Source organism: Anser brachyrhynchus, assembly GCF_964034855.1.
Source record: "Anser brachyrhynchus genome assembly, chromosome: 7".
Lineage (NCBI taxonomy): Eukaryota > Metazoa > Chordata > Aves > Anseriformes > Anatidae > Anser > Anser brachyrhynchus.
The window spans coordinates 1,487,951-1,513,685 of record NC_137701.1 but is presented as its reverse complement, the minus strand read 5'-3'; the positions used below and the strand labels follow the sequence as shown (position 1 = coordinate 1,513,685).

The following is a 25,735-nucleotide window of genomic DNA, read 5'->3' as shown; positions in this document are numbered from 1 at the left end:
TTGAACCTGCTGTTGAACAAGGGAAAGCAAACCACGCCGCCTCTGCTCCTACATTGTTACTGTGTGGAACAAGGCTGTCAGCCTCACTGCTCCATGGCATAGTTTCAGTTCCAGTTTCTTGATAGCTGAGAAGGAAATTCCTTGTACTTCTGTGTGTGCTGTATATATTGGAACATGGAAAAGAGAATTGGTGAATATAGATGATGCATTTCCATTGTTTCAGAAGATATAACGATGAAGCAGGAGACTTTTTGATGTTTTACTCTGGACTTAAGTAGTAACATGACTTTTCTCAGCCACCTACACTGATATGACTGAGCCATAAATGCAGTTTACTTTGTACTGTTACATGAATTACAGTGTATGCCAACTCAGGATTGAGAAAAAAAGTTACATTTAAGAGGAAGTTAACACTGTTCGCAGCTGAGGATGCAGCATTCTGTATGTTTTATATTCCCTTTCAACTCTGTATACAAAGTAACGGTGACCCCCCATTACAGATATCCAAGTCAGAGAAGCTTTTTATGACACTTACTGAGAATTTTTTCTGGTATCCATGGCTTTAAATTTCTGATATGCAGTATGGTGTTGCTGAGAAACTGCTGTGTGGATGATGATGTGTAGTCTGTCTGCTGTCTGTCTCATGTTCCATTTAAACTGTATCTCCCGTACTGAATTATTTGACTGTTTTTGTCTCTGGTTAATATGGTATTATTTTTTTTAAGCTTCTATGTTAGTAAGACATTGAAAGTCTTCTAGGAATTTTTCATGGATTGTGTCTGTTTTTATACATGCTGTATTTCTTAATTAGTATTACTCTGAGAGTGTATTTTCAGTTCTTAATGTGTAGAAAACTTAAGAAAGCTGGTCTGAAGCAGTGCCATTACTAAAACAGTGTCACAATTTAGCAAAATTGGCTGTTACTACTAAATTAAAAATGTTGGGTTTAGATCTGATTTTTCAGAAGAAAATTCCTGCATCTGATTGAGTATTTCTGTCTCTCCAGACCAAAGTAACTCTTGAAATTCGTGGCTGACTCACATGTAGACCTTTGCGGCTTGCTAAATTTGGCTGTCCTATTGCTACAGTTCTGTAAAAAGGAGCTGGGTGTATCAAGGATGGAGAGCTTCAAGAAATAATGCAGTGCTTGTCTGTGTGCTCACAGCAGCTACGTGCATGAGCAGCTCACACATGGGCCTCATCCCACACAGATGCGTTGACCTAGGGGTGTAGGGTGACGCTGGTGTCACAGGAGTTGCGGAAAGAGCTGAGAAGGCTGCACTGGGCAGGGCCCCTTCCCCTCCTCCCCTTGATGCAGCAAGGCAGCAGCGGAGGCGGCCCAGCACACAGCCTGCATTGAGGCACCCTTTCCCCAGGCAAAGGTCTCAAGCTGCTGCTCAGTGAAAAAACCGGTCCTGTCCCATCTTTCCCATCCAACCCCCCCATTATTTTCTTATGAACTTACTGTTTTCACCTTTGGTAGCCAGCCGTTTTAAAGTAAGAGTTACAGCTCGCTTCTTTTTTTTTTTTGTTTTTTCTTTTTTTCCCCCCTCCTCGGCTGGGGAGGCAGGGGTAGGAAGTTGGCGAGCCCCGAGGTCGGCTGCTGGCAGGGCCCTGGGCTGCGTGGCTTGGCGTGCGGCCTCCCCGCCCCGAGGGGAGGGGAGGGGAGAGCGAAGCAAAAGAAAGGAAGGGCCGCCGGCCGCTCGGCCGATGCCTGCGGGGCGCATGCGAGCAGGCAGCGGTGTTGCGCGGGGGGGACGTGCTCCAAAGGGGTGCGTCTCCTAGGTCGATTTTGTCCCGCTTTCCAGCACTGCTGCCGATTCCTGGCGGCCGCAAGGCTTAAGGCTCCGCGCCTTGCCCCGCCAAGGCCCGGCGCGGTGACTCAGCACTTGGGCGCGGGACGGGGACGGGGCCGTGGCCGGCCGGGAAATCGGGCAGGCAGCGCTGAGCACCGCGCACAGGGAGGGTAGCAGCCGGCAGAGGGGACGGGCGCGGGGGTTGTTTAAAAGGTAAGACAGGAGTGACCGAAATGAAAAAAAAAATGCTCCTCCTTCCCGGTATTGTGCAGCTACCACTGGGAGCTGAATACTCCCATTGTTTATGGGGCTGTGGGCTGAGCCTGCGGTCCGTGTTTCTGTATTCTTGTTAAGTCCGGCAGTGCCCCAATCAGTAAAACATTAGAGGAAAAAATAGTAACTTGATTAACCTCGTAGTTTATTTTATGTGATTTTCCTTCCCTCTGGATATATCTCAAAGCATAAATTAGAGATGCAGATTTACCACCTTTCTGTGTCGTTTCTTCTGCACTTCTAGCTCTAGCTGAAAACGTTAGTGTGAGCCATGACAAACCTTAGGGGTGGGGAGGTTCTGGCCCCGGCATGCCTTTAACATCGGGGGGATTTTGTGTTTTGTTTTTAGTGGAATAGGAATTGCTTTCTTGTTTTCTTTCTTTGCTTTACAAGTCACAACGTTTTATAAATGACTCATAAAAGATATAAAGTGGTAGAGAGTTCTAAAAACACAATAGCTGTAAACTGAACAATGGTTCAGGCAGTAAGCTGATAATATCTCATCTCATAGTGGTGCTAGAAGGGAGGGAGGACCAGCCCAATCTGCCTTCAATACAGAGGGGGGAAAAAAATAGGTTATAGACAGCTGCTAAATGCAGCTCACATTAAGTGGTCTTGAGGATATTCAGAACTTAAAGCAGGAAAGGTTTGGAGTGTAGAGTCACTTCAAGAGTGACAGCAACAAATACTTAAATACTATTTTAAAGGTAGATGAACAAATTTGTTCTGGATCTTGCTTCAGTTCTGTTTGCTGATTGATTGCGCACACGTCCTATACACCACTCGACTCTGTTCTACTAAAGCTATGATTTTTTAGTTTAGTTGAAATCATTGGTTCCAAATTCTGAATAGTTTGAACCTGGTATATATATACACTTGTTGGTTTAGGCAAGAATCAATTTAGCCTAAGTTATGCTGCTAGATTTAGTTGATTAAAGCATCTGGACAGGGTTTAGCAGTAGCTTAGCTAAATTGATTGAAGTCTGATTTACTGTGAAGTGTTTACACACAATTTACAGTTTCCGTGTATAGATAACTAAGATCCAAAACTTCTGGTGGCAGCTTGTTTCTTAAGTGAAGAGGGTTTCACAACCTATAGGGCTTAATAGGAGGAAAGAAGGAATGTGAAGAACAGTTATTGAACCGTGGGAGAGTAAGGTTGAATACAGGAAAAAGCAGTCTGAGCTTTTTCTTTTTACATGGGCTGTGACTCCTGACAAGGGACAGGACAGCATGCGGAATTCCAGCCTTCAGTCAAACTACTTGTCTGAAATGTGATATGGTGCTTGTATCCTAGCTGGGTGCTAAGATTTGGGGATTATATTTTCTACCTGTCCCTGAACACAAAACTGCAGCAATCTCTTTTCTGTGCCCCCAACATGGTACGATAGTGTTTGTGGTTTGCTGAGCTGTCCTCCCAGATGCTTCCAAGGCTTTGAATTTGGATGTTCTTTCCCCACTCCACTTCCCTGATTTGTTTTTTTTCTTGTGCTCCCTCATTAGCTTTGCTAATTCCAGCTGCTCTGAACAAAGACTAAGGACTTGCCTGTTAGGGCAGAAGGCACTGAAGCACTTTCTTAAACAAGTTTCCCTATGTAACCTATACAGACAGAAAAGAATCACCTAAGTTACACAGAAGTTGGTGTGGTGGAAGGGTGATGAGTGTCTATTAAACCTCAGTAGGATTGAGTTGCTTCTACAGAGCCTATTTAGATTGAGTGCTACTACATTTTATTTGACATTTACATAAGGGAGGCTTTAGGTCTTTCTATGCCAAATGCAAAACAGAGTTTGATGGCAGAATATGATTGGGAGTGGATGGATATTCCACGGCTTCAGCTCAGTGCCGTATTTGGAACAGAGGAACACCTTCCTGCCACAGCCACAGAAGCGTGAGCCTTCAGACTGCAGATCAAGGAATATCAGTGATTTTACCACTGCACTCTTTCCACTGAGAATTGTAATATGTTACTGCAGGGACTCTTCTCACCCACCAATAATGGAGAGAAGCAAAGCTCTAAATGTTAAAGATGACTGAAAGAAATTTTAAAAACTTAGATTGGAAGGGGCCTCTTGAGATCATCTAGCCCAGGTTTCTGCTCAGCACAGGGCTAATGCCGAAGTTAGACTGGATTGTTCAGAGCATCTCCCAACTCTGCTCTCTGTAGTTTTGTTTGTAGAAGGAAGTTTCAAGTTGATTTAAAAGGAAACTATCTTTTGCAGAGAATTCAGGTCTTTAAAACAGCTGTTGGATGAAATCTCGCTACAAGGATTGTTGAAGATCCAAGTGTTACCAACATTTGATTTCAACTTTCAAGCAGAGAGACTGTCAGCTCCAGCAACATGGGGGATGGTGTCAACTTGCAGTTCCGTCAGCAGCTTCTGCTCATTGATGGAAATCTGGGGGCTGAAGATGTAGCAGCTTTAAAATTTCTCTGTACTGATTTGATCCCCTTCAAAAAACTGGAAAATGTACAGTCCGCAGTGGACATCTTTCAGCTTCTTATGGCTGAAGATTACCTTAATGAGGAAGATACTTTCCTGCTAGCTGAACTCTTATACAGAATTAAATGTCATTTCTTGCTCCATAAACTTGGCTATACCAAGGAGAAAGTGCAAGAATGTCTGCATGAGAAGGGAAGAGTGTCTCCATACAGGTAACTTTGCAGTGGGATTTTGTTCTCTTTATTACTGCCATCTGTACCGTGCTGTTTCTCTTTCCTTTAAATTCTCTGTTTGCTTTTAGTTTCTATACCATCTTTTCTGCTTTTGTCTCACTGCGTCTCTGTTACAGGCAGATGCTGTATGAATTGTCAGAGAACATTACCAATGAGATGTTGCAGGAAATTGTATTCCTCCTGAGAAACCGTCTCCCAAAGCGACGTAGAACTACTGTATGTGAGAAGAAAGCTAAATGTATATATGGCAGGGAGGGAATGAATGTTGGGGTGGAGGTGGAATGGGAGGAAAAACATAAAGAGAAAAGTCTTTGACAGAACAGGGCACGATCTGCAATTAGGTCAATTATTTATATGGTTAGCAAGGAGGAAGCTCCTTCTTCCTGTGATGTAAAATTGACTGCTAAGACCGTGTTGGTAGGAGGCAAAGCAGATGATATGATTTTTTTCAGTCAGACAGGGCTGAGGCAAAAGGTTTTAAGTTCTAAAGAACGATAAATATATTTCATTCTCTTTGTCAGTCTGCTCTAGAATTGCTGATTTTATTGGAAAAACAGGGCCTATTAACTGAAAACAATGTACAGATGCTGGAGGAAGTCTGTATGAATGTTTCACCTGATCTCCTGGAAACAGTTAACAGCTACAGAAGGGCAAAAGGTGAGATACTCAGAGTCAGGGAATAGGTTTGCTAAAATGCAGAAAGCTCTACAAGGGTCTTAACAACTGAACCTCAAGGTTCTATGTGTGCATTGCTGGAGCAGGAACTAGAGTGGGATTATCCAAGTATCTTCACGCACAAGTTTGGCATAATGGTCCCTAACTTGCATTACTGCAATATCCTTGGGTAGGGATGTGCTTGAAAATCTGAGGCCACACAGAGCAGTCCAGCACATACAGAACAGGCTGGGAAACTAAAAATCCATTTATAGTTACACCACACTCCTCAGTTTCCACATGAATAGCATTGAGATGATGATGACTGTCCTGTAAAAGGCACTTTGTGATATATAAATGTATACTACAATAAGGCAGTTGTCTGCTAGTAAGATGGAAAGGCAAGTCGTGTGCATGTTTGTCTGATTCCTAGTAAACTTTATTATTAAATGTGTAATTCACGTTCTCAGGGGTTATGCTGTGGTTTCTAATATTCCTTCATTTAATGTCCTGCGGAGTGACTATAAACATATTGGGGAAAAGGTTCTATTTCATTTTATTTTAGCACTGGGAAAAAAAAAAATCTGGGAAGTATGAAGCTGTCTCCCCAGTAGGTGCAAGGGCGCTCAGCACTTCATGAATTCCAGTCCCCCCTATTTCCTGAGTGTGTTTCAAAGTTGCTTTATATTTTAATGCACCTTTCACTAAGTATAGATCTGCATTTGCCTTGATGTGCAGATTCATAGTCGTTTAACTAAAAGGCACTTGATTTCTCTCATTTACTGTCTCTTTTTGCTCTTTTTAGTGTCTCTGCCTCAGCAGGAGAATACTCTGCCAGTCAAGGAATCTTCAGTGTCTCACACTGTAGGCATCAGAGCACTGAATTTCCCACAGGTACACTGGAGCACACGCTGTCTACCAGAGTTTTAGTGGTGGTGGTGTTTCATTTTTTTTTCTGTGTCTTTATTTTGAAACCATACTGCCTGTGAGATCTTTCACTAAATCTTCCCACTTGATTTTGGAAGGGAAAAAGCATATTTGTTTAGCATGTAAGAAATATAGCTGCATATAACATCAAATAGTGGAATTTGAAATACTACTGTTGTTCATGTACAACTGGGGAAAAAGCAGTATTGCGAAGAGAGATGAGTGAGGGAGAGTGTAAAGGCGCCTTCTATAGAACAGGTCAGTCAGTGAGGATTTCTAAAGTTTTGGCTGATTGTCACTAAACTATCTCTAGTAGTTAACACCATATTTTGATAATCAGTTCAGACCGCTGCTTCTAAAGGAAGTCATCCCATTTTCTCTATGTACCAGTCCTTAGTCAGTTAGGTCCTTCTTGCAGCTGGATGATGAATCAGGTTAGGAAACCTAACTTATCTGGGATATAACCAATCTCTCTCTTGGAGGGAAAAGGAGAGGAATGGAAGTAGTTCTATCCCAATTCTAAATGAGGAAAGCCAATGAACGTTTTGGCAATACTTCCCAGAAGTAGATATTCTGGTAGACAAGAGATAAGGAAAATGGCCTATTTAGTATCATGAAGGGCTTGCATTATTGCAGCTTTGAGTTACAGTTGCTCTACTTGTGAAGAGGATTTGGGAAAGCTTTCATGCATGGCACTTAGCATGGTAAGAAAATTAATGTAGCTTTATTAAGAAAAGATAGATTCAAAAAAATTTGAACAATTTACTATCCAAGAAAATTAATATGGGACCATGTTGGACCGTTATTTTGTTTGCAGTGAATGCCTACCCCTATATTTAGAAATCATTTGGAAGTAAAAGAAAATTATTTGCTGTTTCCCTTTATCCTTAAGAGAAAGTACTGTTGTTTGTAGCTCCATGAGATTTGCACTAAGTGGAGAAGTCTTTTGTAATTTCATTATTAAATGCCTTGCCACTTGTAGGAATTCAGTATTTTTCCTACCCACTACTTAGAAAACTTTGGTGTTTATTAATCCAATTTTGCTAAAATCACTATGAAAATATATATATGATGATTTTTAACATGTTGTTTCCCCCACTCAAAAAACAGGAGACTTCAATCAGATCTGTCAGTTCTAATGTCAACGGTAAGACTTGCTGAAAACATCTGTTTCTTGATACCTTTATGTTTAAAGTTATATGCTTTTATTTACTCTAGTAAATTTTTAGCATTTGGTTTAATGCAACACGCTTATCTTGCTATCTCCTTTCAAAGGGTCTTTTGCTTTCTGCACTGGTAGATTTGAAGGATTCCTGTTCTTATATAAATGGGAGAAATGAAAATTGGCAAATCCTGTGTACCTTGTTAGTCATTTACTAGAAACTATCAAACGTGTTTTTTCCTAAGTGAAATAAGGGCTGGTCTGATTAGTAGAAAAAAGATTGTTTCCCAAGAATTAAAAACAAGTGTTCTATTTAAATATGTCTGAAAGGACAAGAGAAGGGGACACTATGACTATAAAATTGAAATGTTAATTATTTGTGTGCAGGACTTTACCTTGGATTTCTTTTGCTTTAAATACAGATCATTATGCTGAAGAACCTCAGAGCCTTTGGGAGCATGTTGGAAATGTGCACTCCATACCCAGCAGGCAAGGTTTGTCTTCTCTTAAAGTTTTAGTATTAAACTATTTTTATTCCGCACTGTCTGGAATCTAGTATATTGTTTAAAAGGACGACACCATTTATTGTAGTCCTTTCTGCCATACCTCTTGGATCCTTATAGAGGAAGTGAGAAAGAGCCTTGGACTTCTTGTCTCTCCATTCCAGTTCCCTCACTAAAGGAAGATATCAGGAAGATCTATGCCCACTCTTCCAGGCATTTGCAGAACGACTGTTTAACTAAGCAGAAAATAAAAGGTCTGAGGACAGAAACAGGCAAACAAAAAAATGGCTTTTGTTCCTGGCACCTTTATTCACTAGAGAGAGCATAACATGTATGGTTTGCACATCTTCCAGTAGCTTGCTGGAGTAAGTGAAGTTACTAGATTACCAGTTCAAGGAGTTGTTAGGTGTTGCACAGTGGAGAGGGATGTTTTGAGTGCGTTAAGTAGCATATGATTTGTACAAGAGGAGGGGATAGTTTTAGGGTATTCGGAAGGAAAAGTAAATAAAGTTGCCATAAGTAAAGTTATATTTTGGATTAGATCTCTGAAAAGATTCCTTACAAAGAACAGGAGATAGTTTACATCCATCTTTGTGACTCCACAACAGATGTTGTAACGTATCACAGCACAACGTTTGTTCTTTTCAACTTCCACTGTCTGTCGAGGTACCCTTGAAAGTCTATCTGAGAGGTATTATGAGTGACTCAGGAACAGAAAAAAAATCTATAATGGGAGCTTCAGTAGTAACATCATAGATCCAACTTACAATGCAGTTTATTTCTAGTTATTTACAAATGAAAAATTCATTGGACTGTCTCAGGTAGAGTCTGTCCTTGTAGCCTAGATATCTTTGTTCCATAAAACAAGTACAAATGGAAACCTTGCTTTTGTCACGAAAGTATATGTAATAAAAATAACTGGAGACACGTCCAGAATAGATCCTTTGTACATGACAATGTTATCTCATACAGAAGAGTTATTCCTTTCAATGTAACAATATTTGAAATAATAAAATTGTTGTACTGTAGTTATACTCCTTTTGGCTACATACACTAATAGTAGATTTCTCCTCATTAATATTTATACTGTTTTTTCCCTAGATAACAAAGCGGCTACTCTTACACAAAGCTTGTCTAAAATGAACCTGGATCTGCCTAGAGAATTCAGCAATGTAGAAAATGAATCCAAGGTTTGAGATAATCTCTTAAATCCTTCTTTGTGAATACGTAGGTGCATGAGGTCTTCATCCCTCTAATGGCATTTATCATGCAAGAACATGTGAGATTTCTATGTGTCTTATGAAGTTTGTTGCAAAGACTTTGTAAGAAGGTTAAAAGAAGGCAAGTGTGTTCAGTAAGCTATTACAGGCATGTAGCAATCTTCCTCGATAAACCAGGGGTCATGGTTTAGAAGGAAAGATCCCTTTTGTGAGATACCTTCTTAGAAGACTTGTGTGTACTCTTGTACAGCAGCGTAATGAATTCTCCCTCCGTCTTTTTCCTTCTGATAAGCACAGATATTGAGGGAGCAAGTTGTTGCATTTGTTTATATCCATTTATATACATGAGTCCAGAGAAGGGCAACGAAGCTGATGAGGGGTCTGGAGAACAAGTCTTATGAGGGGCGGCTGAGGGAGCTGGGGTTGTTCAGTCTGGAGAAGAGGAAGCTCAGGGGTGACCTTATCGCACTCTATAGGTACCTTAAAGGAGGCTGTGGCAAGGTGGGGATTGGTCTATTCTCCCACGTGCCTGGTGACAGGACGAGGGAGAATGGGCTAAAGTTGTGCCAGGGGAGGTTTAGGTTGGATATGAGGAAGGCTTTCTTTACCGAAAGGGTTGTTAGGCATTGGAATGGGCTGTCCAGGGAGGTGGTCGAGTCACCATCCCTGGAGGTCTTTAAAAGACATTTAGATGTAGCCCTTAGTGATATGGTTTAGTGGAGGACTTGTTAGTGTTAGGTCATAGGTTGGACTCGGTGATCTTGGAGGTCTCTTCCAACCTAGATGATTCTGTGATTTAATTTCTTGCAGTTCTGTGCCATAATGTATCTTTTCATCAACTGATGTTCAGGCTGCTGTAGCCAAAGTACTGTTTGCTGCTGTTGAAGTAGCTGATAGAGTACTGCCTTCGTTTTTTTCCTACTAAACTGCACATACCCACATATTCTCAGTTGTCCTTTCTAGTGAACAGAGAGGAACTGAAGTGGTGGAACGTTATGATTTTAACCTGAGGTTGGAATTGAAGGGGTGGTACTTGTAATTTCGGTGACTTCTCAGTTTTTAAAACATGCTTTTTTAAAAGGGGGAGGTAACTTTTAAGTCTTAGCAAAACTGCTAGTGTGGCAGGTTTGTGCACATCCATGATCTCTGTTCTGTTTGCATCCCTTTCCAGTGGATCAGTATGAACCACCTGCTCTAGGTATTCACTACCACTCAAAAACTCAACACATGTGTCTAACATCATGCACGCAGAGGCACCATTGAGTTCCAGCTTTCCAAAAATAAGCCAGAGTCCTAGGTGTCTATGATTTTTTGGATGCCAATTTTGAGACATGTTAAGGAAATAGTTACTAGAGCTTACACATCCATCACTGAAGTGTTGAAGAAGTTTGGTGAGGCTGTAAGCTTTTTTTCTTCTCCTTTCTACAGAAGATATCAAGTTACAAAATGGATGGCCCAAAGAGAGGATTTTGTATTGTTATTAATAATGTTACATTTGATGGGGTTCTTCAAGAGAGGAAGGGTTCTTCTAAAGATGCTGGTAAGTTCCTGAAGTGAGATTTTTGGAGGGTTAGTTTCTGTATTTCACCATGCAAGTTGATTTGTCTGGTACTGCTCTGGATGTTATTGTGTATGTTTTAGTAAGTATTTTTAAACAGTAAAATTTTTGATTTTGTTAAATTATGTCACTTGTATATCTTGGGGGGAAGAACTAAAGGCTGAGTAACCACTGAATTTCTCATACAGTTGGATCATTCTTAAATCATTTTTAGAATCCCTTTTTATTTAGTCTTTATCTATAACCGTAAAAAAAGAATTAAAACTAAACCAACATTTTTGTATAATATAATGCAAAATTCTTTAATCAACTCTATGCATACTCTTTTATTCTATTCATTCTATTTATCTTTTGTTTATTAAACTCTATAATAGTCAAAACTGCAGTTGGAAATAATGATCTGAGGAAGGTTTTGAAAGAGTTTCTAATCTGAAACTCTGGGGGGATTCCTAATATTTTCAGGTTTCATTTGTGAGCTCACTTAGTGTGTCATTTTATAATGTCATTGTATGTTCTGAAGCTTGTCTGGAAAGATTCAGTGACAGTGTTTGAACTGATGCCATCTTACTCAGTTAACCTTTATTTGATACTAGTGTAAGGATGAATCTGCAGAAGTATCAGGGTGTGAGGTCTTTCACAGTTAAGATTAGCTTGCATGGTGACCTTAAAATAGTTTTCTACTGCCTCATTTTTTCTTTTTTCTTTGAATAATTACAGAGGAGCTAGAGAGAGTATTCACATGGCTTGGTCTGGATGTGAAGACTTACATAGATCAGACGTCTGAGCAGATTAAAGAACTCATGGAAATGTGGCAGCAATTGAAAGATCACAAGGATAGGGACTGTTTCATTTGTTGTATTCTATCTCATGGAGAGTCAGGAGCAATCTATGGGAAAGATGGAGAGCTTGTATCAATCCGCATGATCATGTCCTACTTCACTGCCAAACAGTGTCCACAGCTAGCTGAAAAACCCAAATTATTCTTTATCCAAGCTTGCCAGGGTAAAGAGATACAGCGTCCAGTCTATGTTGAAGCTGATGCACGAATTCCTGACTTCTCTTCTACGCAACAGAGCCTTTCTCCTTCTGAGAGTATTCCTGAAGAGGCAGACTTCCTCCTAGGCATGGCCACAATTGATGGATATGCCTCTTTCCGGCATGTTCAACAGGGTACTTGGTATATTCAGGCCCTGTGCAGCAAGCTGCAGTTGTTGGTACCAAGGTAAATACTTAATTACTTAGCTCTTCTTCGAAAATATGGGAGGAACTTCCCCACTCCTTTTCTTTTTTCTCTCTGAAGTCATATTCAAATAGGAACAGCCCATGGACAAAATTAGTTAAACTGATGATTTGTTCGCTCATCTTTGATAAATTTACATTAACACCTCTAGTACCATAGAGACTATTGGGACGATGTGGAGCTTACTGTAAAAAAAAAAAAAATCCACCTCAAAACCTCTGAATCTCCAACCTATATTCTGTTAGCCATCTGTTTCTTAGATAAAAATATTGTAACATCCTTTTACATTACTAGTTGAATCAAGCAAGGCTTGAACTCAAATGAGATCAAAAGAAGGGAAATTTGGAGAAAAGGATGTTTTTTCTTTTTATGTTATAAAAGTTTGTACTATAGCTTCTAGATGATCAGAGAGATGTTACACGGAGAAACAATACCATCTGCTCATAATTAAATCTTTTTCTTCTTATTTTTTCCTTTCCTTTTGGCTGCAGGGGTGAAGATATTTTGTCCATTCTTACAGAAGTTAATGAAGATGTGGGCAGGCGTGTTGACCGCTGGGGGACAAAGAAGCAGATGCCTCAGCCAGCTTATACCTTAAGAAGAAAATTTATATTCCCTATACCTAAAGACCCTCCTCCTTCACAGCAATATTGAGGCTTTTTAAATACATACTTTTGTCATCACATCTCATTTAAATGCAATTCACTGCACTGCCTGTTTAAGGCAGTTACTCAGACTTCTCAGGAGCTGTTAGTGTCAAGGCAAGGCCTCTTTTTTCTTTTTTCCCCCAAAAGAAACTGTGAGGATACACAGTTAATACAATCCATGTGCTAGCTATTTAAATAACATATGTATACACAGAGTTTTCAAGGTTGGGAGAAGCATGTTTCTATCATGTTAAACATTTTTGTGCCTGCAGACACAAAAGCGTACGTCTGTCAGCATAAGGGTTACGTGTAGCTTTCTATATATTCTTTATATATCTAAACCAGGATGTTAGGTTTAGGCTCATCATGTTTTATTTTGCATGCTAACAATTTTTAAACCTACCTCTAAAACCACTAGTTTTGTTCACAGAGAAGGACAAAGGAGGGAATAAGAGGAGAAAGGTTAAGTAGTAGTAGACAGAGAAGGATTTTGTTCATCTCTAATTTAAATTACTTTTAACATTATGGAGAAGCAGGTAACTCTTGAAATCAGCAATTTGTTCAGCAGTGCTCACTGATGCCATGTAATAGCTAACATGAACCTCATGTACAGTGGTATGTTTCCAAAATTGAGTATAGCCAAAATGCTATAGAACTCCCTCTGTGAAAACTTGTGAACTGTCACTTCTCCATCACTTCTTGGAATAAGTTAGGGTAGACCAGGTATGCACTGTGAAATAATGGCACTCAGCTGTGTATCTACATATGTTCATCAGATTGATTAACTTAAAGCATTACATTTTCTGATTTCTCATTTTAAGGTCTAAAATAAAGCTGTATAAGGACACAAGCCGCCTTCTTGATTAAGCTTTTAACAGCACTTTTTAGCATTAACTGAAATAATATAATGTTATTCTGTTATGATACTATGTGTATCTGTGTCCTCCTCTTTGTTACTGAATTAAATGTATATATATTTTTTAAGAGCTTGGGTAGACAAAACATTTGCAATGGGCTAACGTTTATCCTTGTTTCTGCCTGCCTGCTGCACTTAAGAATACAATAGAATAGAATAGTTTGGTTGGAAGAGACCTTCAAAGATCATCTTGTTTACCTGGCTGACCACTTCAGGGCTAAGCAAAAGTTAAAGCATATAGCTGAGGGCATTGTCCAAATGCCTATTGAACACTGACAGGCATGCGGCATCAACCGCCTGTCTAGGAATTCTGCTCTAGTGTTTGACCATGATAAAGAAATTCTTTCTAATACCTAGTCTGAACCTTCCCAGCACAGCTTTGTGCCATTCCCTTGTGTTCTAGCTTTGTTGGGCTGCATGAATCAATGGGATTTTAACTGCTTCAGGGTTTAAGCTGAAGTGAAACTTTGTTTCAGCAAAACACTGATTTTTTTCTACATTTGCTAGCCATAAAATAGCTTGAAACTTAGGGTTAAGATTTGAGATAGCACAGTTGAGTGCTATTGGAAGCAATTTTTAGTTTGCAGTATAAAAGATTTTTAGGAAGGGAGTTTTGCATCATCCAAAGCATTAAAATACAGCCAATCTGCCAAAACATGTCAGTTACTTTTTATCATGATGAATTGACAGGTGTGTGACCCGTAGCATCCTATATCATATGAATTATTGTCGCTGCTACACTTGAAGTACACTTGAAGTCACACTTGTGCCACAGACAGAAAATGTTTTGTCTGTTAGTAGAACATATAACAAACTTAACAGATTGAAGTGTCTGGCTCAAAATTGCTATTCAGACTTGGTGCACTCTTCTTTTGTATGTTTAGGTAACAATTGAATTTTATCAATACAGAGTAAACACAACAATCTTGACCTTGTTTTGGGGGATCTTGGTTTCATTCTTAATTTTGCTAGACAGAGAACATCATCATGTTCTCTTGCTCTCTCTGTAGGAACCTCCGCATGAGTAGTCTCCAGTTAAACGGTAGGTGGATAAACGCAGCCAGGAAGAGTTTAAGCTGACTTCTGCCATGAGTTCCCTGGGGAGAGGGATCCACACTGTGAAGTATAAAAGACTGGTGAAGTCTCCCTCGCTCATAATAAGGCTTGTTCACACACAGGTTACTGTATCGTGATTTGTAGTATCCAGTGTGAAAATTGTGCTTGTTTGTGTTGAGGTTTGTGATTATATGGCTGCACGCTGTAATACTTGGGTGCACCCAGTGGCACTTTGTCAGGACAAGCCTGCAGGCAGGAAAGGCTTAGCACTGTAACCACAGCTGCCATTCAGCAAGGTTTTTAAAGTTTTCACGTGATCTCCTGTGGTGTGAGACAGCAGTCTGAAAGTCTTGGGTAAAAAACACCCACTGTTCCCTCAGCTTAGATGTTAATCACTGCTTGCTGTCCATGTTGTACTCTTTCAGTGTCTCTCTAGGAATATAGAGCTTGTGCTACAAAGAAATCAGCCTAATCCAACAAAAAGTGGTTGGTTTCTTTAAGGACTTGATGATGCATACAGAAGCATGTGTACATATGCATGCTTGTCACCTACAGAATTAAAGAAGGGTTGTCACTTGTGCAATTCCTGTTTAGACAGATTGAAGTGGAAGTAGTGTAAAATGAGTCTTCCTGTGGGGAAGATGCGTCTTTGGAAAATCATGATCTTAAATGAGAGTTTGTAACATTCACAAGTCCTATCCATACTGATTTATTTATTTATTTATTTATTTTTGTAGGAGCTGTTTATCCTGGCTTTTGCCAGTAGCAGCCAGTCACTACAGTTGCTAAGTAGTCAGTAGCCTCAGCATTTTTGCTTCCTCTAGGCCAGCCTTTCTGGGAGTGCTGGATTTTTGGTAGGCTGCTGTACAAAGAATTGGCTGGATCATTGAGACAGTTCTATGGGAAGCCACAGGAACAAAACGGGTGCAGGGGAGCTGTGGGAAGTTGAAGGGACTAAAGACTAAAAAAGGAACAGGAATAGTTTGGGGAAGGACAATAGAGGAAGAAATAGGAAGTGAAACAGTAAAGACAAACAGGAAGAACAGTGCCAGGAGGGCTTGTCCCTGAAACAGCTGCATGACGGGAGAAGCCTCTGTCTGGAAAGAGCCATCTCAGGCCTGGTCTTGTCTGCAGATCTTTTTCACACAGTAGTGATCACAGCATGTTTCCTCTTTAAACCTGCAACTGGAGTCTTGGTTCAGTTAAGACACGGAACAACTAGTAAAGGAAGAGAGAGTGAGGCATGGGATGACTTGGAGACAGAACCATTCGGGACCTGAAGATCAGATAGCACTTGTGATGCTGTTCCCAACCTTTGGATAAAAGGAAGACTCATGCCAGTGAATCTCAGACACGTTTTCTGAACTGTTATTAGCATGTGCCTTTTGGAAGGAGTTTGAATACCTCATTCTGTTGAAGGGTATGTTATAATTTTGAGTTTATAAAGGTAGATAGGTTGAAATCAATGAAGGTAGTTTTAATTGCAAAATTTGAATATATTTCTGCTCTCCTAACTCTCTCTCTTCATAATGCTTGAGTTTGAGCTTCAGACGTGGACAGAGAGGTTTGGTAGCTGACTATTCATATGTCTGCTGCTGCAAGGAGAATACTGGTGACCAGCAAATCATACTGTGAACTTTACCATTGAAGGCAGAGTTCTATGCATAAAGAGGGTGAAAATGCCAAAAGTTAAATATTACTAAAATTATTTTGTGAACAGGAAAGTATGTTTCAAAGGGATGTTTATCCTTTCGGTTTCCTGTATTCATCAAGTACTGCTACTGAATCTGGTACTGATATTTGACTTGTTAAAAGTAGGCTGGGTGAGCTGGAGCTGTACTTTGGAGAATGGAGCTAGAATGTGGAAGATCTAGTGACACAGCAGGATAGTAGGACTGAGATATTTTTAAATGGGAAGATGTAATTGATTCATGCCTCTCCACCATCTTTTAATTGGGATTTGTAAGTAATCATAATGTACTGAGCTGTGCCGTATACCAGGAGTTCCTGGCTGTGCTGCTTAGTGTGTCCCCTTAAAACAAAAGCAAACCTGGTTGCTTCTGTGGTTTGTTTACAGTTTTTTCCTACAACCCCTGTAATAATTTCCTGAAACCGGAACAGTGGTAAGTGGAGAAAGAAACTGCTGCATAACGATCACAGCTTATTGCTTTGATATAACTTACTTATTGTAAGTCATGTGACAATACAGGCCATAGTACAAAAGCAAGTACTTTTCCTGGAACTTCAGAAACTATGGTTGTCTTTCACTTTTTTCAGAGTTGTTTCAGCAGTCCTCCAGCCTGTCTTCCAATGTAAGTGTAGTAAAATTATTATTATTTATGGTGTAAAAGAAACAGTTTGCTTGTTTTATCAGTTGTGTCTTTATTTTAGTGAAGTGGAAGAAGACACCACAGCTAAACATTGTCTTAGTGTGCTCCTGTATTTACAGACAGGCTTAAACACTGTGTAGATGGCACATCTATACTAATCGCAAAAATTTTGCAGGTTTGAAATTATTTTTTGATTTTCTATTGTGCTCAAAAGTTGGCTACATAAGCCAAGTTTAATATTTTTAAAGCTGATAGAGTGGTGAGTGGTGGAGAAGGAGGATGATATTTGATGTTCAGTGAAACAGAACTGCTGACGAGAATTCCCCTGGTCTTTTTGAAAACGTTGATGTGATGATCTGTATTTGATTTGAACATTACCGATTGAAATTAGATTTTACTTTATGAAGATAAACAAAAGCAGGGAGAGGTGCTTTGGTTACACTGACCAACGTCAGAAGCAGTGTATAAGAAAAGTAGAAGGCAGCTATCTTAGGGAAGTTCTGCTCATGTAGGCTGTAAAACCTTTATCTTTGTTATGGTGCAAAACCTTGCAGTCTTATTTACTGCATAGTCTGTATTTCAGACTGTAAGTGGCTGTTGCTCTCAAATGGAGTCAAACCTCCAAAAGAAATGGCAGCAGCCTGCCAGGATTGTTTATCTGATACATCAGTATATCCAGGTGTGGAGACACACTATAGGAAGCAAGAAGAATCTGTGACTTTCTCTGTCAATTTCACTTATGCACAGTTTTCAATGCTCTCCATTAAGTCCAGAGAACCAAGAGAAAAAAGTGTCAAAGTTATGGTGGCAGGACAGCATCTGTCTACTGAAGTATTTTTGATTATATATATTTATTTTGGACTATTCTACATGACATGACACCTTTTATATTCGTGGTGTTTCACTACTGTTACTGACAAACCAAATTAAATTTTCTCTGTGTTTAGATCCAAATCCTGACGTGAAATGAGTACAGACTTCCGCAAACTTCTTTTTGACATTTCTGAGGCTTTGGCCACAGATGAACTGGGGGCTCTGAAGTTTCTCAGCTTGGAGCATGTCCCTGTGAGGAAACAAGAAGCTATTAAGGAGCCCAAGGCTTTCTTTGAAGTTCTTCAGGAGAAAGACATGATCAAAGTAGGGGACCTGTCCTTCTTGAAGGAGCTGCTCTACCGGATCAATCGGATAGACCTCTTGACTGGCCAGCTGGGCTCCAGCCGAGAGGAGATGGAGAGGGAGCTTCAGATCCCAGGCAGGGCAAAGGTGTCAACGTACAGGTATGCACAGTATTAGTAAACCTTTGCATGCAAAATGTACGACAGTTCTGTTGTGTGCTGTCTTATTCGTAAGATAACACTACAGAGAACATCCCAGAATAATTGAATTTATTACAGCATGACTTCCTGCCCTTGTGAGTTTTGAGACACATTTCACATTTCTAAGTTCAAATGTGTAGTTGTCATGTTTACTTCTCCTAACTTCCTTAATCAGTCTTTTTCTATCCTTTATTGCCAGACAGCTGCTGTATGGAATTGCAGAGGACTTAACTCCAGAAGATGTCAACAGCGTGAAATTCCTGCTGCAAAAACAGATACCAAAGAACAAGCTCCAGGATAATGCTGTAGGCAAAGTGACCTCGATAAGTTTCTTGCAAGGCTAGCTCAGAGTCTGCCACTTGTAAGACGGGAGGAAGGAGAGAGCAGTGTGCTGTCACTAAAATTCTGTTGTTTAAAGATTTCTGATATTAGCTGACAGGTGCTCTGTGACAGAAAGGACCCTTTTTTCTTAGTTTATCTTTTCGCTGACCTTTTTGCTCTCTTCTTCTCATTTAGCCTCCACCACCTGTCTCCCTATCTTTTCTTCATGCAAAATTCATCATGCTCTTACTTTCTTCTTTGCTTGGCATTTATAAGACATTTGTGCACACGCTGTATCTAATAAAAGTAATGTTTGCTGGAAGAAAAACAATGTTTTGGAGATAGAAAATTGAGTTCTAACATGAGTTCCAGCACTAATTTTTGTGTGTCACTGGGTACATTTTTTTTCTTCATTGTAATTTGATGTAGTAGTATTTTGTTAACTTCCCCACAGAAGGATTAGGAGGTTTGGTGAGCTAGTTTAATATCCGTTTTGTAAACAACAAACAGTGCTATGAAGGCACTTGGTATTACCAAGAAGCTTCCTTAAAAGTTCTATTTGTGTTGTGGCACCTACTGCAGAATTAGCGGATTTACCTGCAACTTGGTGAACTAAACAGCTTTAAAAAACAAAGTCATCCCTGAAGACATTTCCTGCATTAGAACATGCAGCTAAGTGGCTTACAGCAATTCATCTGAATGCAGAGGCACAACAAGATGTCATATAATTAACTGCATAAGTGCTTTGCACTTTGAAACACAGCAGAATAACTTAGCCGTAGGCAATTTCTACCAATCCAGTCTTTACTCTAGTGATGTGTTTCTCCAGTTAATGAAGTTTGGAGCAAAAATAAATTGGTCTTTAGCTTAGGTCTTTAGGTCTCTGGGAATGAAGATGTCGTCTTCTGTTCTTTGCAGAAGTGCCAGGTACTGCAGTTATTGAAGGTCACTGTATGAGTGGATTCTGTGTTTTTGTTTTACCAGTCAATGTTGAATGTCTTAGTGGAAATGGAAAGAAATGGAATAATTAAAGAAGATGACTTGAGAATTCTGAAGGATATATTAAAGGGATTTAGAGCTGACCTAAAAAAAAGAATTGATATCTATGAAGAAAAAACAAAAGGTAAACTATTTAATCAGCTGTTTAAGAGTAGAACTGTTTTGTGATTTTTTTGTGGCTCGATCCTTGGGATCTTAGGAGTCCAGAGATAAGAGACATCTTACAATATCTTGGGATAGGCAGAACAGGTCTTGGTACCTGTGGTTTCCAATATTCTCTGCCTCTTCACTATCACATCATATCTTCTTGTACTTCTCTGTGAAATACATCCTGCCCTTTGTAAGTGGTCTGCCTCTCCTTTATCTTTGCTTTAAGTGCAAAGGAAGCAGTGCAGTGCTGGTTTTGGACTATAGCTTTTCAGCTGCTGAAAAAGAAAGACAATGGGCTTGAGGAAACTTGTTTTGGGAGGTTCTGAGCATTGTTTTCTGTTAGCACGCTCTTTTTTCTTATTTGAAGGAGAAGTCACTGGAGACCAGGTACTTGGCTAAAATTTAACTATTAGCATTCTATATCAGATGTGAAATGTCAAGAACTTTCATATCTGGGCTGTTGCAGCTGAGGTGGTGGCTTGTGACACCATATACAGGCCTTACTCTTTGGGACACAAGGTGTGTCAACCATCAAAACGGGAATCTACTAAATGTTTCCCCAGAACCTCTTTTCAGTTGACTCAGGATGTGTGTTTCCTTAGACATGTCTATATAACCATGGAGTTACCGACTATTTTCCCTGTGGCGTATCTTTTTGCTGCTGGCTTATGCTTGTGTTGCTACAAAAGCAAAAGAAAATTGTCAAGGAAGGCTAGCATAAACAAGCCCTGTGTCAGGGGAGTGGCTTTTTAGTAGTATTGGTATGTTTTGTCCCCCTTGATAAGCAGAAAAAGAGCACATCTATGTAACTTGTAAAAGGGGTATTGTGATTTTATTTCCCTGTGCAGACTTATGGGTTTGATTTCTTCTCTTATTTCTGGCAGTTGTATTCAAAGCAGTGTTTTAGTGTTTTGAGGAGATCTTCGTTATGCTGGTGTTCTGTCTCTTTGCTGTGTCCACCCAAACAAAGTCCTCTGGAGAAGGGGCCTCAGAAGTAAATGAGCTGGCTGTACTACAAAAATGGGTCTCCTCTTTGACTTATATATCCCATAGTAGAGATGCTAAGGGATAGCTTGCTTGGGGTGATCATCACATTCAGACTTCTGTTATGTGGCTCTTGCTACCACTAAAAGAACAGAGAAGAAATGGAACAAGGTACAGTCACTGTGAGAATGCAGCATATGCCATCTCCAGTCTCAAGTTTCTGTGTGTGCTCAAGCGCAGAGGTCCGCTTTTACTTAATAACTGTAATTTTGGGAATGTCTGGTTAGGGCTGCGCAGTCTTAACACAAATGTATCATTTGTTCCAAGGGACACTCTGCACGGCTTCACTGTCGGGCAGTTTGCAATACTGGAACCCATTCATGGCCCAGCCTCACCAGTGATAGTGAAAAAAACCTTCCACCTCACTCCTTGAGCTTTTCTTTTTTTGGTTTTGAAATATGCAAAGTGGAAGATTTATCCTTTTACTCCTAAAATGTTCTTTTTATTTTCCTCTTAGAAAATGGTTCTAAGGAAAAACTCAGCTATCCAATCTGTGTGTCTCTGCATCCAGCAGGACAAGGAGCAGAGGGTGGGACACCACACCTGGTGAGGAATACTTCAAGATTGCCTTTAAAGTATTTGCCCAACAGGTGGGAGCAGGGAGCATAATTTTTTAAGACTAAGCAGGTGGAAGAGCTAAAAGGGAGGGATTCTGGCTTTATATGTTGGCCTGGAAAGAATTCCTGTTTTCAAAACAAGATCAAGCCTTGTCCTTTGGTGAGGACCTGGCTGTCAGCAACCTTTTAGACAAGAAAGGAAAGAGTAGCTGTCATGGGAAGAAAAACAGTTTTAAAAATAATGAAAACCAGGACAGTCCGGGAGTATCCTGGATAGATGGGAAGGGTCCTGCAGCATCTGCTACCTCACTAGAAAGTCAGGACTCTGAGTGAATGGTACAGTTCAGGAACTTATCCTCCACATGTGCAAATTTGTGTTTCTGGACACTCACTTTCTCCTATTCTAAAATCATATCCTAACCACAAAGAGAGAGGAGGGTTTCAGGAAGAGCCAGCAACTTCCTTCCCTCTGGGCTGACTTGTACTTTTGAGCTTTTTTATTTTCTTGTACCTTTGCCCTCATGATTTAGGGTGTTTGGCACTGCTTTTTTTAATCTGGTTTCTTTGTTTCTACAGCTTGTGGAATCATATAAGATGGAAAATAACCCCCATGGCTACTGTGTGATTCTTAATAACCACAATTTTAAAAATCCATGTGAAAGCAGAGAAGGAACAATAGAAGATGGAAGTAAGTATTTTTTTAAATCCAATTCCTAGTGTGTTCTTTTTTATTACCTTCTGAAAGAATTATCTAATCTTTCCTATAGAATGATCACTTTCACTTTCCTTTGCTTCCAGAGTAACTGGAGTGACAACTACCGTAGAACTGTAGAAATTCAAAATAAACCACTTCCAACAATTTAGCTGATGGCTTTAAGAAGGAAGATCTTGCTGTTGTAGGTGAAAAAGCATCATCTTAATTGGTCAGATTTACTGAAAAGTGAAGGAGGGATTGATGATCTACCTTTTCACTTCTTGGTTGCTTTTAATTTTTACCTATCATAGAGTAACACTTTTAAGTCCTTAAATTCTTGTAATGTTTTGTTTGCATAACTTACTGATTGGAGGGTATAGCTTGGACATGTTGCCAGCTGAGAAAGCATTCCAGTTTAGTCAGTATGGGCATTTGTTTGCAACAATGCTCAAATAAATGCAGTTATTTTACTGCTTTATAAATTTCCTTCAAGCCTGTCTTCCTGCAAGTGTCATTTGTTTATCTTAATAAACTAAAAATCTGCTTCATGAAAGCACACATCACTGTTTTTAACTCCATCCAGCCTGTCTACATGTTTCTTGCTTCCCAGATACTTTCCACCTACATAACACTTAAATCAATATTTGCTGGGAAGTCTGTGTAGTACTCTGTCCTTGCTAGCATGTTAGCAGGTTACCCTGCCTTCATTCTTGCTGCGTCAATCAGTCTCACAGAGTGAGGCATCTACTTCATTTAAGAATGGCAGAAATCATCATTCTGAAGAGTTATGTCTTCCTTAACTTTCTAAGGGTTGTTCTTATCCATCTGAGATCTCTATGCAATGTTCAGTTAAAGACTACTTAAATAAAAGTAAGCTTCACTAAACTGTACTGATTAATTGGATAATCTGAAACCTGCGTTTGTTTTAGATAGCGTGTTGTTGAACCCAGTTGTATTTAAAAGATAAATAAATAAGTTAGGCATTTGTGATTTTCTAATTAGACTTGGCAGGCTAAGAGGCAGTCAAGTGAATTTATTGGTGGGATCTGAACACTTTTGGTGATACCTGTTCTACCACACAGAGCCTGATGTTTCAGCATCTTCCTTTTCACTGTTTATGTTTACCAAGTGCCTTCTGACTTTCTTTCCCAGAGGCTCTGAAGAGGGTCTTCAAGTGGCTTCAGTTTGAGACAGTTGAGCACATGGATCTAAAAGCAAAAGAAATATATGAGACAGTTAAAGAGTACAGCAAAAAAGACCATAGCAACATGGACTGTTTTGTTTGCTTCATTCTTTCACATGGTGAAAAAGACAAAATAAAAGGCACTGATCATGAGTTCGTAAATATTAAAGATTTACTCACCTGCTTCAGTGGATCTAATTGTCCTTCACTTGCTGGCAAACCCAAGCTGTTTTTCATCCAGGCTTGCCAAGGCTCTGTAGGTCATCCAGCTGTCACAGTAAAAGAAGACTGTTCTGGCCATCTCGAGATGGATGCTATCCCTCTGCCTTCCATTCCTGACCAGGCTGATGTTCTGGTTGGCATGGCTACTGTGGAAGACTTTGAGTGCTACCGCTGTATAAAGACTGGCAGTGTTTACATTCAATGCCTCTGTGACAAGATGAAGTTACTTTGCCCACTGTAAGTACTATTTGTAATCCAGGTGTAGATTCAGCTGTAAGTACTATTCTTAATCCAGGTGTAGATTCAGGAGTGCGATGCTGGAACATTACAAATAAATAAATGTGTTCATGTATGTGCATGTTTTTTAACATTTTTTGAGTAATAAGGGATTTTTCTTCTAGTGACACCTGATAAGAGGCCAGTTTGTTGGTTGAATACACAGGCAGAAGATCAGTATTCTTTAATCATAATTTTCATTGTTGCCTCTCTCATAAAGTTGATTTAGAAGATAGATTTTTTTTTTCTCCAGATATCACTTTCTCATTATGTTCAAAGGGCTTGGGGAATGCATAAATCAGGTTCTGTTTCATTTCAGTGTGCTATTCTGACTGCAGCCAAAGTAGAGGACTGTGTGTTTGTTTGTATAGTGATCCTACATGGAGGTTGCTTTTATTCTCCCAGATGTACTGAATTCTGTGGTTTCACAGTGGCATGTGCAATTTCAGTGACAGGCAAGGTGAAGGGAAGATACTAGTCTTCCCTGAGATCTCACTTCACTGAAGCAAACATAGATCAACTCCTTGGCCTAGCAGCAAGTACTGTGTATTTTAATGTAACTTTTCTTTGTTTTTGTTCAAGCCGCAAGGATATTGTAACCATCCTGACAGAAGTGAACAAGGAAGTGGGAAGAAAAGTATTAAATGGATGGAAGCAGATGCCAAAGATAACATCAACCCTGCGGAAGCAGTTTATCTTCCAGATTCCACAGTGCCAGTCAACAGAAAAATAAGAATATACTTGATTAAGAATAACTTCTGGAATGGGCTTCCACAGGGAATTCAAGAGAAGTTGCAACTGAAATTGTCTAGATCTGTGTAGTTAGTCCCAGTCCTGCAAGGGGCCGTGTGACCCAAATTTTTCAGATCCCATGTTTAATGAATCTTCTGGAACTTGGATCACTAGCAGTCTGCTCAGGCAGTGGAGTTGGGATCACTTCAGCCCTGCTTTCAAGTGAGAAGGCATTTCCAAGCAGTATGATTTTTAAGTATTAGGGGAATTGCCAATAGAACTACCATAAAATCATAGGTTCATAGAATCATTAAGGTTGGAAAAGACCTTCAAGATCATCTGGTCCAACCATCACCCTACTACCAATGTCACCCACTAAACCATGTCCCTAAGCACCAGGTCCAACCCTTTCCTTGAACACCCCCAGGGATGGTGATGCCACCACTTCCTGGGGCAACATGTTCCAATGCCTGACTACCCTTTCTGAGAAGAAATGTCTCCTAATTTCTAACCTAAATTTCTAACCTATTGTTTCTGTATCTGTTGTTAAAAGAGAATAAGACCTTGAAATCCAGGTATATTCAGAGCACCAGATCCCTTCTCAGAGACCTTGTGTGAAGTTGTAACTGTATCATGTAAGGAAGTACCCAGAAGTGAGTAATTGCCTAATTCTGGAAACTGTATAGTTCTTCTGGAAACTGTATAGTTATTCACAGAAAATAATGTCCCTGTCCAGAAGGACCAAAAAAAAACGATGATGATACAAGTCTGATTGTTTTCCTCCAAGTATTTTGTTTTGCTTTACGTTACTAATTTACTTGACTTACTTACGTTACTAATTTACTTGGCTGAACAGCACTGCTGGTTAGGATTTTTAATAGTAAGGATTCTAATTGTTTTACTTCACAGAGCACTTAGGGAGCAGTCTGTTTTGGAGGGCTGATGACCACTGGAAGGAAGGTGCCACTCCATTAGATGCACAGTTCTGAGATGCTGTCCCCTCCTGGCAACTGTCTGTACTTCCTGTGGGCTCTTAATCTCTGTTGGAATAAATACTGATGGTTGTCACATCACCCTTGGTTGTGGTGTGTTTCTCTCTTAGAGGAGCTGACTGAGGGACAGTCAGTGCAACAAACACAACAAACTTCTTCAGCTGAAGAAGTTACTTTTGCTCTCATGCAATGGCAGCCACCCTGAGAGTGTGGCATATTGATATCCTTTCATTATCCTTTCATTAAAGATGGTAGAAAAGAGTAAATTAAATTCAGGACATTCATGATA

At 39.9% G+C, this 25,735-nt stretch overlaps 2 protein-coding genes across 6 annotated transcripts; both read left to right on the top strand.

Moving 5' to 3' along the window:
- The first annotated feature begins 1,653 nt into the window (after positions 1-1,653).
- Positions 1,654-13,584, top strand: CASP10 (caspase 10). Of its 2 annotated transcripts, none has more exons than XM_080599680.1 (11): positions 1,654-1,772; positions 4,293-4,726; positions 4,864-4,963; positions 5,269-5,404; positions 6,207-6,295; positions 7,439-7,475; positions 7,913-7,984; positions 9,095-9,183; positions 10,642-10,753; positions 11,489-11,993; positions 12,503-13,584. In XM_080599680.1, the coding sequence occupies exons 2-11, from the start codon at positions 4,413-4,415 to the stop codon at positions 12,663-12,665; spliced, it is 1,617 nt and encodes a 538-aa protein (XP_080455806.1). In that variant the 5' UTR covers positions 1,654-1,772; positions 4,293-4,412; the 3' UTR covers positions 12,666-13,584. The 2 variants fall into 2 exon arrangements, with proteins under 2 accessions (XP_080455806.1, XP_080455805.1); XM_080599679.1 differs by having other exon boundaries at positions 1,693-2,009.
- Positions 12,638-25,527, top strand: LOC308198081 (caspase-8-like). 4 transcript variants are annotated; one of them, XM_080599702.1, is made up of 9 exons: positions 12,701-12,772; positions 16,908-16,942; positions 17,908-18,237; positions 18,476-18,581; positions 19,582-19,720; positions 21,248-21,336; positions 21,924-22,035; positions 23,194-23,683; positions 24,305-25,527. In XM_080599702.1, the coding sequence occupies exons 3-9, from the start codon at positions 17,927-17,929 to the stop codon at positions 24,453-24,455; spliced, it is 1,398 nt and encodes a 465-aa protein (XP_080455828.1). In that variant the 5' UTR covers positions 12,701-12,772; positions 16,908-16,942; positions 17,908-17,926; the 3' UTR covers positions 24,456-25,527. The 4 variants fall into 4 exon arrangements, with proteins under 4 accessions (XP_080455829.1, XP_080455828.1, XP_080455827.1 ...); XM_080599701.1 differs by lacking the exon at positions 12,701-12,772 and adding an exon at positions 15,911-16,050; XM_080599703.1 differs by lacking the exon at positions 16,908-16,942 and having other exon boundaries at positions 12,638-12,772.
- The last annotated feature ends 208 nt before the right edge of the window (positions 25,528-25,735 follow it).

Excerpts from the sequence above, each read along its gene's own strand:
- CASP10 (XM_080599680.1), top strand. The coding sequence starts at position 4,413 with ATGGGGGATGGTGTCAACTTGCAGTTCCGTCAGCAGCTTCTGCTCATT. Across the intron at positions 5,405-6,206 it reads CAGCTACAGAAGGGCAAAAG|TGTCTCTGCCTCAGCAGGAG; the intron begins GTGAGATACTCA and ends TGCTCTTTTTAG. Across the intron at positions 9,184-10,641 it reads ATGTAGAAAATGAATCCAAG|AAGATATCAAGTTACAAAAT; the intron begins GTTTGAGATAAT and ends TCCTTTCTACAG.
- LOC308198081 (XM_080599703.1), top strand. The coding sequence starts at position 17,927 with ATGAGTACAGACTTCCGCAAACTTCTTTTTGACATTTCTGAGGCTTTG. Across the intron at positions 18,582-19,581 it reads ACAAGCTCCAGGATAATGCT|TCAATGTTGAATGTCTTAGT; the intron begins GTAGGCAAAGTG and ends TTGTTTTACCAG. Across the intron at positions 21,337-21,923 it reads AGGGTGGGACACCACACCTG|CTTGTGGAATCATATAAGAT; the intron begins GTGAGGAATACT and ends TTGTTTCTACAG.